Source organism: Oryx dammah, unplaced genomic scaffold (assembly GCF_014754425.2).
Source record: "Oryx dammah isolate SB20612 unplaced genomic scaffold, SCBI_Odam_1.1 HiC_scaffold_24, whole genome shotgun sequence".
Classification (NCBI taxonomy): Eukaryota; Metazoa; Chordata; class Mammalia; order Artiodactyla; family Bovidae; genus Oryx; species Oryx dammah.
The window spans coordinates 52,099,019-52,114,345 of NW_024070208.1; the positions used below are offsets into that span (position 1 = coordinate 52,099,019).

The window sequence follows — 15,327 nt, forward strand, 5'->3', positions numbered from 1 at the left end:
ATATCGGTCGATAAGGACAACTGCAAAGACCCCTTGTAAGCCGGTTCAGGAGAGAATGGTAGGAGTGGATGGAGGGATGGACCCACATGCCATCAAGTCATGTTCATCTAAGCTAAAAAGCTGTTAAAATTTTAATATCTTTGAGCATTCTTCTTTTTAAAGTCTATAAAACTCAAAGGCATCAGACTCTACAAAAGGAGCTCTTATGCTATTAATACTGAGTCTACAACTCTTCCCCAAAACGTCAGATAGTGCCAGTTTTTGACTGGAATTCAAGGCAATTCAAACTGCCCATGTAAGGACAGTTTCATAGCCTGGTCACTAAAATTTGTGAAGACCGGGTTTAGCAAGGGGACACAAGAGCAAGAAAGTAGAAGACTATCTTAATTAAAAATACCGATAACATAAATGTATAAAACTATTGATACATGGACACTTGTAGGATAAGATGTTAGAGGTTTAAGGACAAATTCCTGGAGGTGGTTTTGAAGCCAAAATACGCTTGAAGTCTTTTCAATATGTTACAAAACCTAAAGAGAATAGGTATGATTCAGAGTGAACAAGAAGAAATAAATATTTTTTGAAGGTCTAAAAAAGGTTACTATTAAATGCCTAAATAAAGTAACCTGCGATTTCACACAACACTTCTAGACATTTAATTTTACAAAATTTGCCCATGTTTAAAATACTTTGAACTAAAGATTGATCTTTCAATTTAAAAACAGAAGTGATCTGAAGAGAAACATTGCTACCTATGCACAGAAGAAAAAACTGATCAGCTTTTAGACATTTGATGGAGATTAATCATGCACCTTTTTATCTTGCTTTAAGATAAAACAACTAATTATTAATCTCTGTAGGCTTTTGATTTTTTATGCATAATATAGTTAACTAAGGAGAATAATCCTTAAAACAAAACCCTTAAAAAGCAGGATTTTCTTCTCCAGTACTCATTTGAAGTCAATGTTGTTTGGTATCAAATATCCCTTTATTAACAATATGATTCTTTACATGTCATTTATTCTTTGTTTTCTTTGTTTTAAATCCCAAGTTTCAAATTCCCTGGAATATTTCATTCATTCTCTGGTCACAGAAACTCTGAGTTCACTGTAATCTGTATTTAAAAAACTGTAATCTGTATTTAAAAACTTATTCCCTAGGCTAATTATAATAAAAGTTTAATTTTTTTTGTTTAATAAGGAAAGCATTCGAATTTCAGTTGGCCAAAGACCAATTGTGGGACAATACACTGGAAGAATCAAGGTACCTATCATCGTTTAGCTTTAAAAAGGAGCATATATTCTATCCCTCTGTCAGGAAAATCCCCTGAAGAAGGAAATGGCAACCCACTCCAGTATTCTTGCCTGGGAAATTCCATGGGCAGAGGAGCCTGGCGGGCTACAGTCCATGGGGTCACAAAGAGTTGGACCCGACTGAGCATACACACATATATTCCTTCAGTGTTGAGTCAACAATGAAGAAATGATCTTTATCCGTATGTTGATTAGCACTCAGGGTGCTTCCATATCTTGACAATTATAAATAATGCTTCTGCAAATACTGGGGTGCATGTATCTTCTAGAATAAGTGTTTTTGTTTTCTTTGGATTATACCCAGTGGATTTGCATCTAAAGCTGTCAGTCTAGACAACTGCTAGCTTGAGTATGCAACTGTCATCACTATTACCTTATTCTAAACCCTCCAAGACATCAATAGACAGATGTGGGAATAATACTTATACATAATTATACTTATTTCTTATCTGCATATCTTTTGGCTAGGTTGAAGCTATTATTTATATATTGTCTCCTCGATAACCAATACATTCGCTTTTTGACTTTTTACAAAAATAAATAGCTTTAAAATAAGTAATTTCCAGAATATCTGAATTGTAAGTTAAGCTTAGCCACTTACTGCCTGTCGTAAGAGTCTATACTGTCAAAATATCTGTAGTTCTATTCAGAGAAAAATGCAATTGTACAATTACTGAGGTTCAAACTGAGTGAAGAAAGTCAGGAACACTGTCCCTGTCATTCCACTGCAAACATGACACAATGTTATCACTGTTTGCAAAAGACTCATACAACTAGATTTCTTTCTACATCTGAAAAACATATACATAAATAAATATAGATATGAATAAGCACTAACAGGATACAGAATCTTAATAAATGTGTCAGACGAAAAAGAGCTTAAGACACAGAATTGAAACTAAAAGTTGTTTACATAAATGTCAGTATACTAAATGAATTATAAAACTAGAACAAAATTTTCAACCTTAGGATAAAATAGAAACATGCCTTTCACTAGAATATAACATTAATCCATGATAAAAATGCAGTTAGGAAGATGGATAAAAATCTGTAATGATATATTATCAACTTGTTAGTCAACAATGCCATCTTCAGTTATGGAAATGCTAAATATTTATTCAAATTATATTACAGCTTTCTGGAAGCTAAGTTACTCAACTGAACTCATTTTTTCCTTAAAATCTTTTTATTCTTTGTATTGGTATCAGGTAAGCATATAATCTTCCAAAACAAAGGGAAACTGGACATCATTCTAGACTGGCTCCTTTGACTATCTTTAGCACTTCCTGTACAATTTCACTGCCTACATGTTTCTAAACGTGTTCCTTCTATTTTCCCATTGTAATTTACCTTAGTTTAAGCCCTACTCAGCTCGTCTCTAGAATTTCTGCTTCTAACACTCTCCCCTTCTCCAGAACCCTTCTCATAATATTTTCAGTTATCTTTCTTTCACAAATGTAAGACTGATCACATCATTCTTTTTATTTAAAATTCTACAGAACTATATAATCCTTCATCTGTTTCCTACACTTTACTCATTTTACACAGTATTAAGTCTAAACTACTGAGAATGGCTTACAAGACCTTCATGAGGCGGCCCCACCGTCTCTAGTGTAAGACAATGCCTTTAGGACACTAACACTCTAAGCTAACAATGCATGAGTTTCTTACGTGCATCATGTTTTTGAACATAATCAAATGAGCTTATTCTTTTGAAGTGCTTAAAATGGTGCCTGTTATGTAGTAAAGGACTGCCATGTGCTGCTGCTGCTAAGTCAGTTCAGTCGTGTCCGACTCTGTGCGACCCCATAGATGGCAGCCCACCAGGCTCCCCCGTCCCTGGGATTCTCCAGGCAAGAACACTGGAGTGGGGTGCCATTTCCTTCTCCAATGCATGAAAGTGAAAAGTGAAAGGGAAGTCGCTCAGTCCTGTCTGACTCTCCGTGACCCCATGGGCCGCAGCCCACCAGGCTCCTCTGTCCATGGGATTTTCCAGGCAAGAGTACTGGAGTGGGGTGCCATCGCCTTCTAGCTATTACTATTTCACGCTTTCTCCTCTTTTTTCAGACCACCAACACACTCTCCCCATGCTAATTCTGAGCTGATGATGGCTTCTATTCTACTGAGAAAACAAAACAAGACAAAAAGCAAATGGAGAAGATTCTCATGCTGCGAACACTACGTATTCTTTTCTCTCCTGTTCTGACAGATGAACTGTTTCTGCTCCTACCTGGCCAACATTTCCACTTCGTGCTAAATCCCATCCCCTCTTCCACGGAAGAATACTGCTCTGGCAATTCTCCCCTCTCTCCTGCATCAGCAATATTTCTCTCTATTGGATCATTCTCATTAAAAAAAAAAACCTTAATGTTACCTTTTCCCCCCCTTAAAAACCAAACCAAACAAAAACCTCACCAGATCTCACGTCCTCTATCTTGGTTTCACTTTATTTTTTCCTTCCCTTTACAGTAAAACGTGACAGATTTATCTGTAATAACTATCTTCAATTTCGCATCCCACTCTTTATCTTGAAGCTACTCCATCAAGCCCTGGCAGCTCACCCTACTGGAGTTGCTCTTGTCATCAGTGACCTCACGGTGCTCAGTCCTCTCTTTACCCGACACATCACCACATCTGATACAGATGATCACTGTTCCCTGAAATACTTTTCTCCACTTGCCTTGGTTTTCCTGCCTCTGTGGCCACTTCTCAGTCTCTCTCGCTGATTTCTCCTCTTTCCCATGTCAGAACACTGAAATGCTCCCAGGGTTCAGTCTTTAGCTATCCTTTCTTTTCTCCCTACACACACTTTCCTGCTGCTTTAATCCACCCTTAGGGCTTTAAGTGTATATAACAATTCTCACATCATTCTGCTATAAGCCAAATATACTCCTAACTTATGTGTCCAGCCCAGACAGTTCCCCTGAACCCCAGGGTCATGTGTCAATCTCTACTAGGTATCTCCACTGGATTTAACAGGAATCTCAAATTTAACATGTCTAATCAATCATTTGAGAAGACAGTGACAATTATTCCCACCGTGATCCACGCCCCGTTGCAGAAGCAACTCTAATCAAGGGTGGAGTCTATTTCTCCATTCTTGACCGTAAGTGCATTGCTTTGACCACCAGACGATGGCAGGTGTGATGCTGTGTCAGTGTAAGTCTCAATAGATTGCCAACACTTTTTCTTTCTCAGAATCCTGCAATGTCCAGGCAGATACACCCAGGGTAACCCACTGACTGACAAAAAACAGGCCTAATCATCCTTTTCACACCAGCCAATGGCCAGCTAACCCCCGAGGCAAAAATACCTGGCTGACCTATGGATGCATGAAGAATCCCAGGCAGGGTCCAACACCTATCCAGCTGAGCCCAGCCTTCTCTGCCAACCCACAGAACTGTGAGCTAAACAATGCTCATTTTAAGTCAGGAAGTTTTGAGGTGGTTTGCTATGCAACAGTAGCTCTAACCTCTCTAATCTTTTCTGGCAGAGCAGGCAGCTTTTCTCCTGTGTTTCCAATGCATCCTGTGAATATCTGTTCCTGCAGACTTAAAAAAAAAATGTCATTAAAAAAAACATGGCTGCCTTTGACAGTATTTGAAAAGATTAGTGATGTTATTTTCTCTACCTTATTGCTCCCTATAGCCTAGCATAGAGTAGATACTTAACAAACGCAGGTAAATACATGATGGAAGAATAAATGACCCATCTGAAGAAAAATGGGAATGAAGTGTAGAATAAACTTAGTAGCCAAGAGAGATGGGCGCAAGAAGAGAGACAGAAGGTCAGATCTTGTCAGGAGAAAGCAAAGAGATGCACTAAGGCACACTATCCTATAAACAACAGCAGCATTCTTGGGGGTTTAAGCTTCTAGAATGAACTTCATCAGGGCTGAAGAAGAGGAAGAGGAACATGGGTCCAGACTTTGCTACCACCGAGAAGATGGTGACATGGAATGAAAATAAATCCTGGCCCAGGACTGAAATGACAAGGATGTGCAGGGAGGCTAGAGACGTTAGAGTGCAACTGAAATATATATATATTGGCCCCTGTGACAGATGCTAAAGGCTCAAGCATGAAACATTTTATTGAGCTTATTTGACTTTATAAAATCTGTTGATATCATCTTTAATTTTTTTTGACAAAAATTATAAAGAGGTAAAGGATCTTAGAAATCAGCTTAGTGTCACAAAACTAACTGGAGGGAGGAGAGAGATTAAAACACAGGTCTCCTTCCTAAGTCAAGTGTTCCATCCATGTCACAGCTCACAGCCCAGCAAGGAAACAAGTGGATAGATTCTAGGCTGCGACTGCAGTCCAGGATAAAGATGAAGTCTAAGACTCAGAAACAAACCTGCCTTTAATACTAATATCTGGTTACAGTGTTACCATATGAAGAATCAATCTCAAAGCAAATAATAAAGTTAAGCTATGAAAATGTATGGAACAGTAGCTAAAAAACCTCCTTTGTACCTTTCCAAATCCCATCCTGACACTCACTCCACAGAGAATAGAATGCCCTGTCTGAGATGGTGATTTTTCCCCACTCTGCCTTGGACTGTGAGAGATGCTGAATGTTTGCATCAAAAGGCATATATCAGCAGATAATGATCATCAGGCACTGCATTTTATGGATGAGTTAAAAAGGGCTCTAGAAATGTGAAGTGACCTAACTAAAGCTAGTGAGTGGCTGGAGAGGAAATGTGAGCTTAAAGTCTTTCCATCACTACATCATTGGAGGCTAGGTAAGTAAATAACAGTGCTTTAGTTAAATGGTAGTATATTCAAACACTAATCAGTATGCATGCAGATACTCAGACGGACTCTTGTCACATTTAGCAAAATTTCTGTCTCACTTGAGAATGTGATAAATGAGTATAAAAGAAAAAGTCTTGTTGTAAAGTAACACAGAACTCTCATAGCTGAGCTTAAAGTATGATAACCATATTATATGTTATATGTTTAAAATCACTGACAAAATGGTGAACTGTCTTAATGTTCTATTTGACATTTTTTTCTACAAAAAAGCAAATTATTTAGCTTCTTGGACAGCAGCTAGAAAATATGTATGTTAAACATAGTCCTGTGAAAAACAGTTTTTGGATTGGATTATCTTATGTAAAATTCCATTAGTATAAACTCAGAATTATTAGATGTCACAACACTAAAGCTGGATTTAATTACTAAGGAAATTTTCCTTCTCTATTTTGAAGACGTATTATGAATAAGTTCTGGAATATTGATCAGAAGATAACAAGAAACGCAGCATCTCAAACTCACGGTTCACACTGCAGAAGTGATCATCTTAGGCATTCACAATCAATAAATACTCTCTGAATGCTTGTGACGTGTGAGATATTGTCAGAGGCAATGGGATAAATAAAATGATGTTTTCAAAAGAAATGAGGAAAGATAATGAAAATTAAGAATGCAATATTCTTAGAAGAAAATGGGCAATTCCTTTTCTTTTCAACTCAATTCTTTTTCAAGAAAAGGAGACAATTTCCCACCTCAGTCCATTAGAAACTTACTGCCAAATTACCTACCAATTCTAAAGTCTACTTAAATAATTTTGAAATAAAAAAGTAAATGGTAGAATAGCAAAGGAAAAGTTTATATACACACCTCTCTCATGCCTTTGCATACATATAAATATGGTAAGACAAGGAAAATTTGTGACTTTTATTCCTATAATTATTCTATTTCATTAGAATAACAGATGAAATAATTTGTATGTACATATGGATGTGTGCATGTGCAAAATAATTTTGCTAATTTAAAAAATAACCAAATTAATTTAATGTGCTAGATTATTTTCAATTCCAAAGATTAATTTAAAACACCCTATGCTTAGGGGGAAGAAAACCTAAAGAAATATTGACAAAAATGCTCATAAAGCTGACTTGTGAGGAGGTTTATATATGTCCTCCTAGAGCCCATCTACTTAACTGGGAACTCGAGTTATGGTATTTGAAAAATCTTTTCCTTTCAAATCATGCTACAGTCTTAAACTATGAAGGGGAAAATAACCAATACAAACAAAGCTAATATCCTAGATGTTAGAACTAAATGGAAACAGAAATTTAAATATTATATATTAAAGAACAGATTTTTTTCATTATCTATTAATAGGCAAAGCTAGATATATAAAAACATGGCCTTTGTAGTCAGAACTGGCCTCTATCTTCTGACTCTACCATTTACTATGTGTGTTTCTGGGGCATATCACTTATCCTTTTTAAGCCTCCATTTCTTTACCTGTAAGATAAAGATATCATCTCAAATGAGAATATACTACAATGCTTAAGGACAGTATTTAGTACATAATGGTGACTTATCAGCATAAGCAAAAATTAGTAAATACGGTCTTCTATACATAACATTTTATTTTAGAAACACAAAAGGATAAGACAAAAATGATGCTTATTTTACTAATAATTAGTAAAGGAAAGTCCAGTATGAATAAGCCCTTTTCTGAAGCAATATGAAAAACTGGTGGGATGGAGAGCAGTGGAATTCAGGAAAGAGTATCTTAACGGAATTTTAATTCTGCCACATTCAATTTTCCCAATATGATGAGATTACTACAACTTTAGTGTATTTATAAAACATTAAACTATAATCTTTAGTTGTGCTAAAGATTAAAACTTCTGGTTTCTGGAATATGGTAATCAAGCTTTAGCGATATTCTGCTGAGAATAAGAAGTTTGTATCACTGGAGCACACACAAGAAATAATTCAGAAAACAGGTAATTCTGAGACATTTCTATGCCATGATTTCAAATGTGCTCGAATAGGGTGATAAAGGAAGGGGTCATACTAGTAACACTCAGACAGAATGTGGACAAGATCACACTGACACAATGTCAGTTAGGAACCTACTGTCCTTTAAAAAAGACAAATCTGATTTTCTTTACATTTGTTTCATAATATTTCATTAAACAATTGGTAAAATAAAAACAGTAATTATACTTTTTTTAGACAAGTTTTTGAAAAGAGTTGCAATGACCCTTGAGGAGAAACAAATAGGTCCTTATTCCTTAGTTCTCTTGTCTGCTGCCACTAGGACATTATCAGGGTAACTTCTCTTTTAAAATTTTATATTCAATATGAATTTTCTGCCTGGTTACAATTTTTTCCTTTTTACTCCCTTGTCCTTGCCTTTAAGACTTCCTACAACCTGGGTACATCTGAATGTAAAATGTCTGTTGCTCCATTAAATAGGTAAACTCAGTCTTCATCATAATATTTATCAAGGAAGAAAAATACTATTTCACACACATGACACTATTATGTTTCCTTGAAATTCTTCTTTTAAAAGACATTAAAGTGAATATTATATATGAATGGAGATAATTAGCTAGAAATTGATACTACTTATATTTACAAGCTAATTAATTGAACTTGCCTAATGCTTAGCACAAACCTAGAAAAGCTTATACTCCAGTATATTCTTTTCCTAAGATAGATAATAATATCACAATGAATAATATCATTTGCTAACGATATACTACCTAGGTCCTAACAAAAACTAAACAAGCTGGTATTCTCTTAAGTAATCCCAATAATAGTTATGAAGGTATTTTTGTAGAAAAATAATTTAGATCTAAGTGTGAATGTACTTCCTTAAAGTAAAGCACAGCAAAGAGGTCATGCACTTGAATTCAGACAGATGACTCTACAGGCTGAGATAAACTCTCTCAATTCTGTGACTGTGTTTACATACTATATAGTCAAGATGTAAGCTGACAGCCAAGAAGAGCATATTGGTGTCATATTAGGAGTTTTGAGACATTTACGGGGAAGCCTCAGCTGCTTATTAAGAAAAAAGAAGACTTGGCTAGTATAAGTGCAGTTTGTCTGGTTCTATTTTCTGGATCAGTATGAATTACTATTTATATCATGGATGAAGGGCCTTTTGCCTAGAAGGCTGAACTGGAATCAAATGACCAGTTTAATATATTAAGAACAACAACAACAATAAGCAAGAAAAGAGACAATTTAAAATAATGTGGAAACCTAAGTTGCTAGTCATTTCAGAGACATCAAATTCACTTAAAAGAAACAAAAAAACCTGCCCAGGACAGCCTCTCCTCCACCCACTGGTAAAGTGAAATAGGTTCATTCTCTTGGGGCATTGCTAAGTAACAAAACTCCAATGTAAATCAACAAAAGTTATCCCTAGAACTGATGCTTAACATAGTCATGCATTTTATAAAAAATATAAATCAAATGTTTTCTTTATATATTTTATAGTATGATTTGCTTATTTTGGAATTAGAACAAAAATTAATAGTAATGTTTTAATAACCACACTTAATAAAAAATGTGATTACAAATAAATGTCTTAGCTGAGGTATGTCTTAGGTCAGAACACCTTAAGTGCTTCAAAAATGTGGGAAAGGATAACATCCTTTTTAAATAAAACCAACTAGGTGAGTTGATAAATAATCAGCAACTGATAAACAACTCAGAACAAAGCTTCAGAAATGGTTTGATGAGGCAGGTAAGGCTGACGAGACTTACTCTGAAGCTGAGGCTGCTGGAAGGAAAGGGGCTGTCCGAACACAAATGGGCTGTGGACTAAGGAAGAGGGAGGTTTTGCAGCTTGGTCAAAGATGGAAGGAGCTGGGAGATTGGGTCGTGACTGAATGGAATTCAATATGGCACTCAGTTGGTCACCTGCAGTGGGCAAAACAGTGAAGACTACAACTTGTTATTAATTAACATCCAAAATGGCAAAGTAAATGGTGCTTTACGACATTTCAGATAGTCAAACACTAGATAAAACAATGCCAATTCAGAACTCTTGAGGAAGTTGGTGATCATTAGCCTCAAATAGGGACTGAATGCTACGTGTTGTTTTAATAATAGAAGCACTCCAACAAATTTTACATAATAGCCCACCTATCAAAACAAACCCATTTAAATTTATTTACATCTAGCAGTAGTAGGAGAACACACAGAGTCTATGAAGTAACTATGATAAGCTGATTTGTATCGTACAAATATAAATGAAAACCTAAGTTAATGTCATTTTCTAGACAGTATCTGACAGTGATTATCATCACTCTGTCTCATATGTAGTATACTTCATGCAGAAAATATGCAAATAATATGAATAATTTAATGTAGGATTGAAGGGAGGCAAAGTATGTTATTACCTTAGTAATATTTAGTTATAAATTACTAAATTTATATTTTCTTTTATAAAGTTGCTATTGCCAAAGAAATACATTTTTAAAAGCATGAACTCTTTTGCTCAGATAGACAATATAAAAATCTGTCAGACCTATAAGATAAAAAGGAATATAATCTACCTTATTTAAACAGTACCTCAAACATGAATTCTGAAATTTTCTTCAAATTAAATACAAAGGACATTACGACAAAAATAACAAAATATGAAATGATATAATTGGATGGATGACAGCTCCTTATTTATGAGAATATATATATTCAAAGGTTTAACTGACGTTAAAGAAGAAGGGAGAACAATAAACATATCCAGACTAGCTGAGGCAGAAACTGAAAAACAGCACTTTCCTAGCCATATTCTCTCAATATAATAAAGTTTTGTAAGTAAAACTGTAAATGAAACACCAACAAGAAATAGAACTGTGAACAAAAGTTACATGTCTTTACTTAAAAAAAAAATTAATGCTGCAGATTACAGGAAAGATTTTAGAGATGATGAAGAATTTTATAAAATTGTTTTAAGGGAAAAGAATTTTTGCAAAAACAATTGCTTGACCTTGGGTAGTTCAAGAGTTAAAGAAAATGAGAACTACTACTAAAGGCAAGATAAAAACAGAGGTTTTATATATATATATAATCAGATCAAAATTTCTTAATATTTCTTTGCTCCATCTAAGAACCTTTGAAGTCTATTAACAAGTCCATGCTATTTCTGAACAATATTAGCAAAGTCACTTTTAAAAAGTAATACACAATTTTTATTTAATAACAAATGTTCTCAAGAAAAAAAAAAGACCAAATGTTTTCAGAAATGTCTGTGTCTCTTAAAAGTTGATTTTTATTCTTAAGATGTTTTATCAAACTATGTTTTAAAGACTGATTTAATGTGACAGCCACCAGTACAATCTGGACATATTAAGAGACGTAAAGCATACAATTTGAATTAAACATGGCTTTAAACAGATTGCTATACAGGTATATGTGGTAAGTAAACATTGAGATTTTAATTTAAGGATTAGCAGTGGTAGAAGGAAAGGGACATGAAGCAAACACCACAAAGCACTTACCCTACTTAAGCATGAAGATCTAGTTTAAGTTAGCTGAAATCTGAGCTACCAGAAATGAGCGAGCAGACAGTACCTAAGCCTGTAGGTTAGAGCAACCCAATCCAGGAGGAAGAGCCAAAAAGAAATCTTGTAGCTAAGGCTTCCTTCATAAAAATACATTGTGGAAAGCAATAAAGGTATCAAATAGAAAATGATTTTATTCTGAATTGAGTATTTCCTCCATAATGATGTATTTTGTATTTCGTTGACTATTTCACTATCTCACTTTCTCTTCAAGTCATGTATTAAGACAACTGTCTTTGTTTCTGGAAATCAAATCCTACGAATTAGTTAAAATAACATTTTAAAGTTAGAGTATTTCCATGGAGACTATCTTCTCCTTCCTACTGTCCAGTTGAATGCCACCTGCCGACAGTATCGCTGATTTTGAAGCTATGAGTTAGGATCAGGTTTATAAGAAACACTGTGTCCAAATTTACATACAAATGGAATTACAGATGAAATTCAAGCATAAATTATTCCAAAGTAATTATTATTTGGACTGTCCATGATTCTGGTCTCTTCTGTTAAAGCTACCAAAACAAACTGTATACTTTTAATATTTATATGGCTTAGGGGTTTTGTTTTACTTTTTATAATTTTTTGGTTTCATTATAAAATCAAACCCAAAGATATCATTTCATGTAATTCAAAATTAACTAAGATAACTGATTACATTCAAAATCACACATATTTAATAAAGCTAATGTACAATATTACTTAAAAATATTACTCAAAATATTTTGATTTTAAACAGATCATTGTGGAAAGCTTTTTTTTTGCTCATTAATATTTAATAGCAAGTGGATGATTAAAAAAAGTTCTACTAGATATAGTGACACAGAATCTTAATGATGTGAATTCAAAATGAGTGTTTATAAAATGGGAACAAGTAAATAAGAACTATAAACTTAAGCTAAAATGGATAAAAGCAAAACTTGTTAAAATAATACTTTCAAATTGAATATATATGTATACCTATGGCTGATTCATGTTGATGTTTGACAGAAAACAGCAAAATTCTGTAAAAAAAATTATCCTTCAATAAAAAATAAATTAAAAAAAAATACCTTCATAAGCATTTTGTTAGTTTTCTAGTAACAAACTTTAAAAAAGTTCTGTGGGTGAACAGTAATAATAATGGGTAAGAGAAGGTAATAAAAATACTACAGTTGTTGGGTAAGTAAGAAACTCACTTTTAAACACCTACCTTTATTATTTCCCAGTCCATAATCAAATCCTTGGGCACTGCAACTTGCCCCTTTATTAAAAGCTTGTACTGAGAAAGGGCTTGGAGGAGGAGTTTGAGAATTTTGATCCAGAAGAACTTGTTCTACAATAAAAGGAACATCTATAAAATTAGTTTCTTATATGCTATTCTCTATAGAATAAAGAGAGAAAATGGCAAGAAAGATTTTTATGATGAGTAAATTTCAAAATAACCTCACATTTAGATTTGATAAGTCTACCAGTTAGGTCACTGACATCGACAAAGTGCACGACAAAGCTTTGTTTTCATCTATCAAATCCACTATTATACTTAGAAATGGAATATACCGTTATGGAGTCAATTTGCTTTTATTGTGGCAGGATATATCACTGAATGTATACTAATATTTCTGGACCAGGAACTTATATCTGTAACAAACTTATACAAGGACATTTTATAAAATAAAAACGGATGTCCCATAAATCAGAAAATAAAATATCTTCTATACCAGTATTCAAATAGAAAAGTATCTTCAAAATATCTAAGTACATGGTATCAAAAGAAATTTTCACTTATAAAATATTTTAAGTTCTCAATGTGAAAATTATGGAAAATTTAACTTTGTACTTATTTTTACTCATTATATAAAAGATATGTTCCCTAAATGGAAGGATGATAAACCTGGTTTTATAAGCACTTTTATTAACACAATGTAACTAATAAAAGGCAAAGTAAAATCTATCAAATGAATGGTAAAAAAGAGAAAATAGTATTTATTCCATTAAAACAGCATTATGAATAGCTGATGGTTTAAAATATATTTTAAAATTTATATCCCTTTAAACTGAAAATGGAATTAGAAGAAAGTGGCAATGTTTTCTTCCTCCCCATAAGTCAGAATTCTGCTGTACCGGTAGTAGTGTATAGTTTAACTCTTTACCAGCATGTCTAGGCTTTTTATTTCAAGAAACTAATCCTAGCACTTCTCTTAGGCAAAACTCTTCAGTATGAGGTGTTTCAGTAGCAAAATATTTCTCCTGAAATTTACCCATGAACAACAGTCTGAATGGAAAAGACAGCTCTGCTCTCACCCTCTAGATTGAGAAAGTCTAAGTACCAAGTATGGCTGTTTTGACCACAGCAGTATCTTTGCCTATTAGCTTTATCTACAGACATCAAAGGCCTACAAAAGATTTTTACAAAGAGGAAAGGTTTTGTTTTACTTACGCTGCTCTATATGAATAAATTACTATAGTGACAAATCTTATTTCCATACTAAATTCAATTACATACGAATACCAATGAGCAAACTATTTGAGTAACACATCAAACTAATCTTAGTGACTTTAAGGCACTATCTTTTTATTTCTTTCCTATGACCCCAGATTTTATGTCAAAATATTAAGATTCACACTACACACACACACACACACACACACACACACCAAAAAATCATTAAGCGATTACAGAGAAATTTAAACTTCTCTTAACACCTCTTTTAGGGTTGAGTATATACTTTAGTAGAAACAACATCCTAATTTAAGAAGCATTTTATACAGAAAGAACGTCTACTTTCTAAATAGATGGGAATACAACTTCCCATATTAAAACTTACTTCTTAGTATGGAAAGCATCTTACATTTTAACAATAATAGCTAACCTTACCATCTGCCAGCTTTGTTATTCGTTCACTTAGCTTTCATATTCAACTTATAAATTATCTTCATTTTGTAAATGAGAAAACAGAGGCACAGAGATACCAGGTAATTTGGCCAAAGTCCTACAAATGAAAAGCTACAGAGCTGGCATACGCACCCTGGCAGTGCAGTTCCAGAGCCCGCTGTTAGAATTTATGCTCGTTGCTAGTTAAAATGATTGCTGTTGTTTGTTGTTTAGTCACTGAGCTGTATCTGACTCTTTTGCAACATGATGGGCTGTAGCTCAGGCTCCTCTGTCCATTGTATTTCCCAGGCAAGAATACTGGAGTGGGTTGCCATTTCCTTCTCCAGGGGATCTTCCCCACCCAGGGATTGAACCCAGGTCTCCTGTACAGGTGGAGCCTTTACCTGTGAGCCACTATGGAAGCCTTGGTGTTAAAAGCTAAAATGATTACTAAGCTACAAAGGCTCTGACAGTCACTTAAACCACTCTCAGATTAATTATGTTTATAAAAAGCTGATCTTACTTTAGGTTATTTTCATTTGTATCTCAATATCCCTGTATAATGGAAATGTTTAAAGACTGATGGATATGTAATAAATATATTACTAACATATATGTAGGAAGTATACTATAACTACTAAAGTTAGCTTGTAAAATGTCTGATTTACATGAAATGAAGTCTTCTACTTTTCAAAACATAATGAACAGTTCTACTCTCTCAGAACATTATTTTATGATGATATCATCCTTGAATAAGAAAAATGTATCTGTAAGGACAAGGGAAAAGAAGCAGGTTCTCAAATCATGTTCAGTGGATAACTGATGCAGTGTGGTA

The 15,327-nt window shown here is 34.2% G+C and overlaps 1 protein-coding gene across 2 annotated transcripts in view; it reads right to left on the minus strand.

Moving 5' to 3' along the window:
- MYCBP2 (MYC binding protein 2) overlaps window positions 1-15,327 on the minus strand; it is a 267,214-nt gene that overhangs the window by 47,580 nt on the left and 204,307 nt on the right. Inside the window, exons 39-40 of one of the 2 annotated variants that reach the window (XM_040266904.1) lie at window positions 12,831-12,953; window positions 9,843-10,022 (exon numbers count right to left, since the gene is read on the minus strand). In XM_040266904.1, coding sequence (XP_040122838.1) covers window positions 9,843-10,022; window positions 12,831-12,953 — 303 coding nt within the window. The remainder of the gene's footprint in view (window positions 1-9,842; window positions 10,023-12,830; window positions 12,954-15,327) is intronic. The other variant, XM_040266905.1, reaches the window with a different exon arrangement.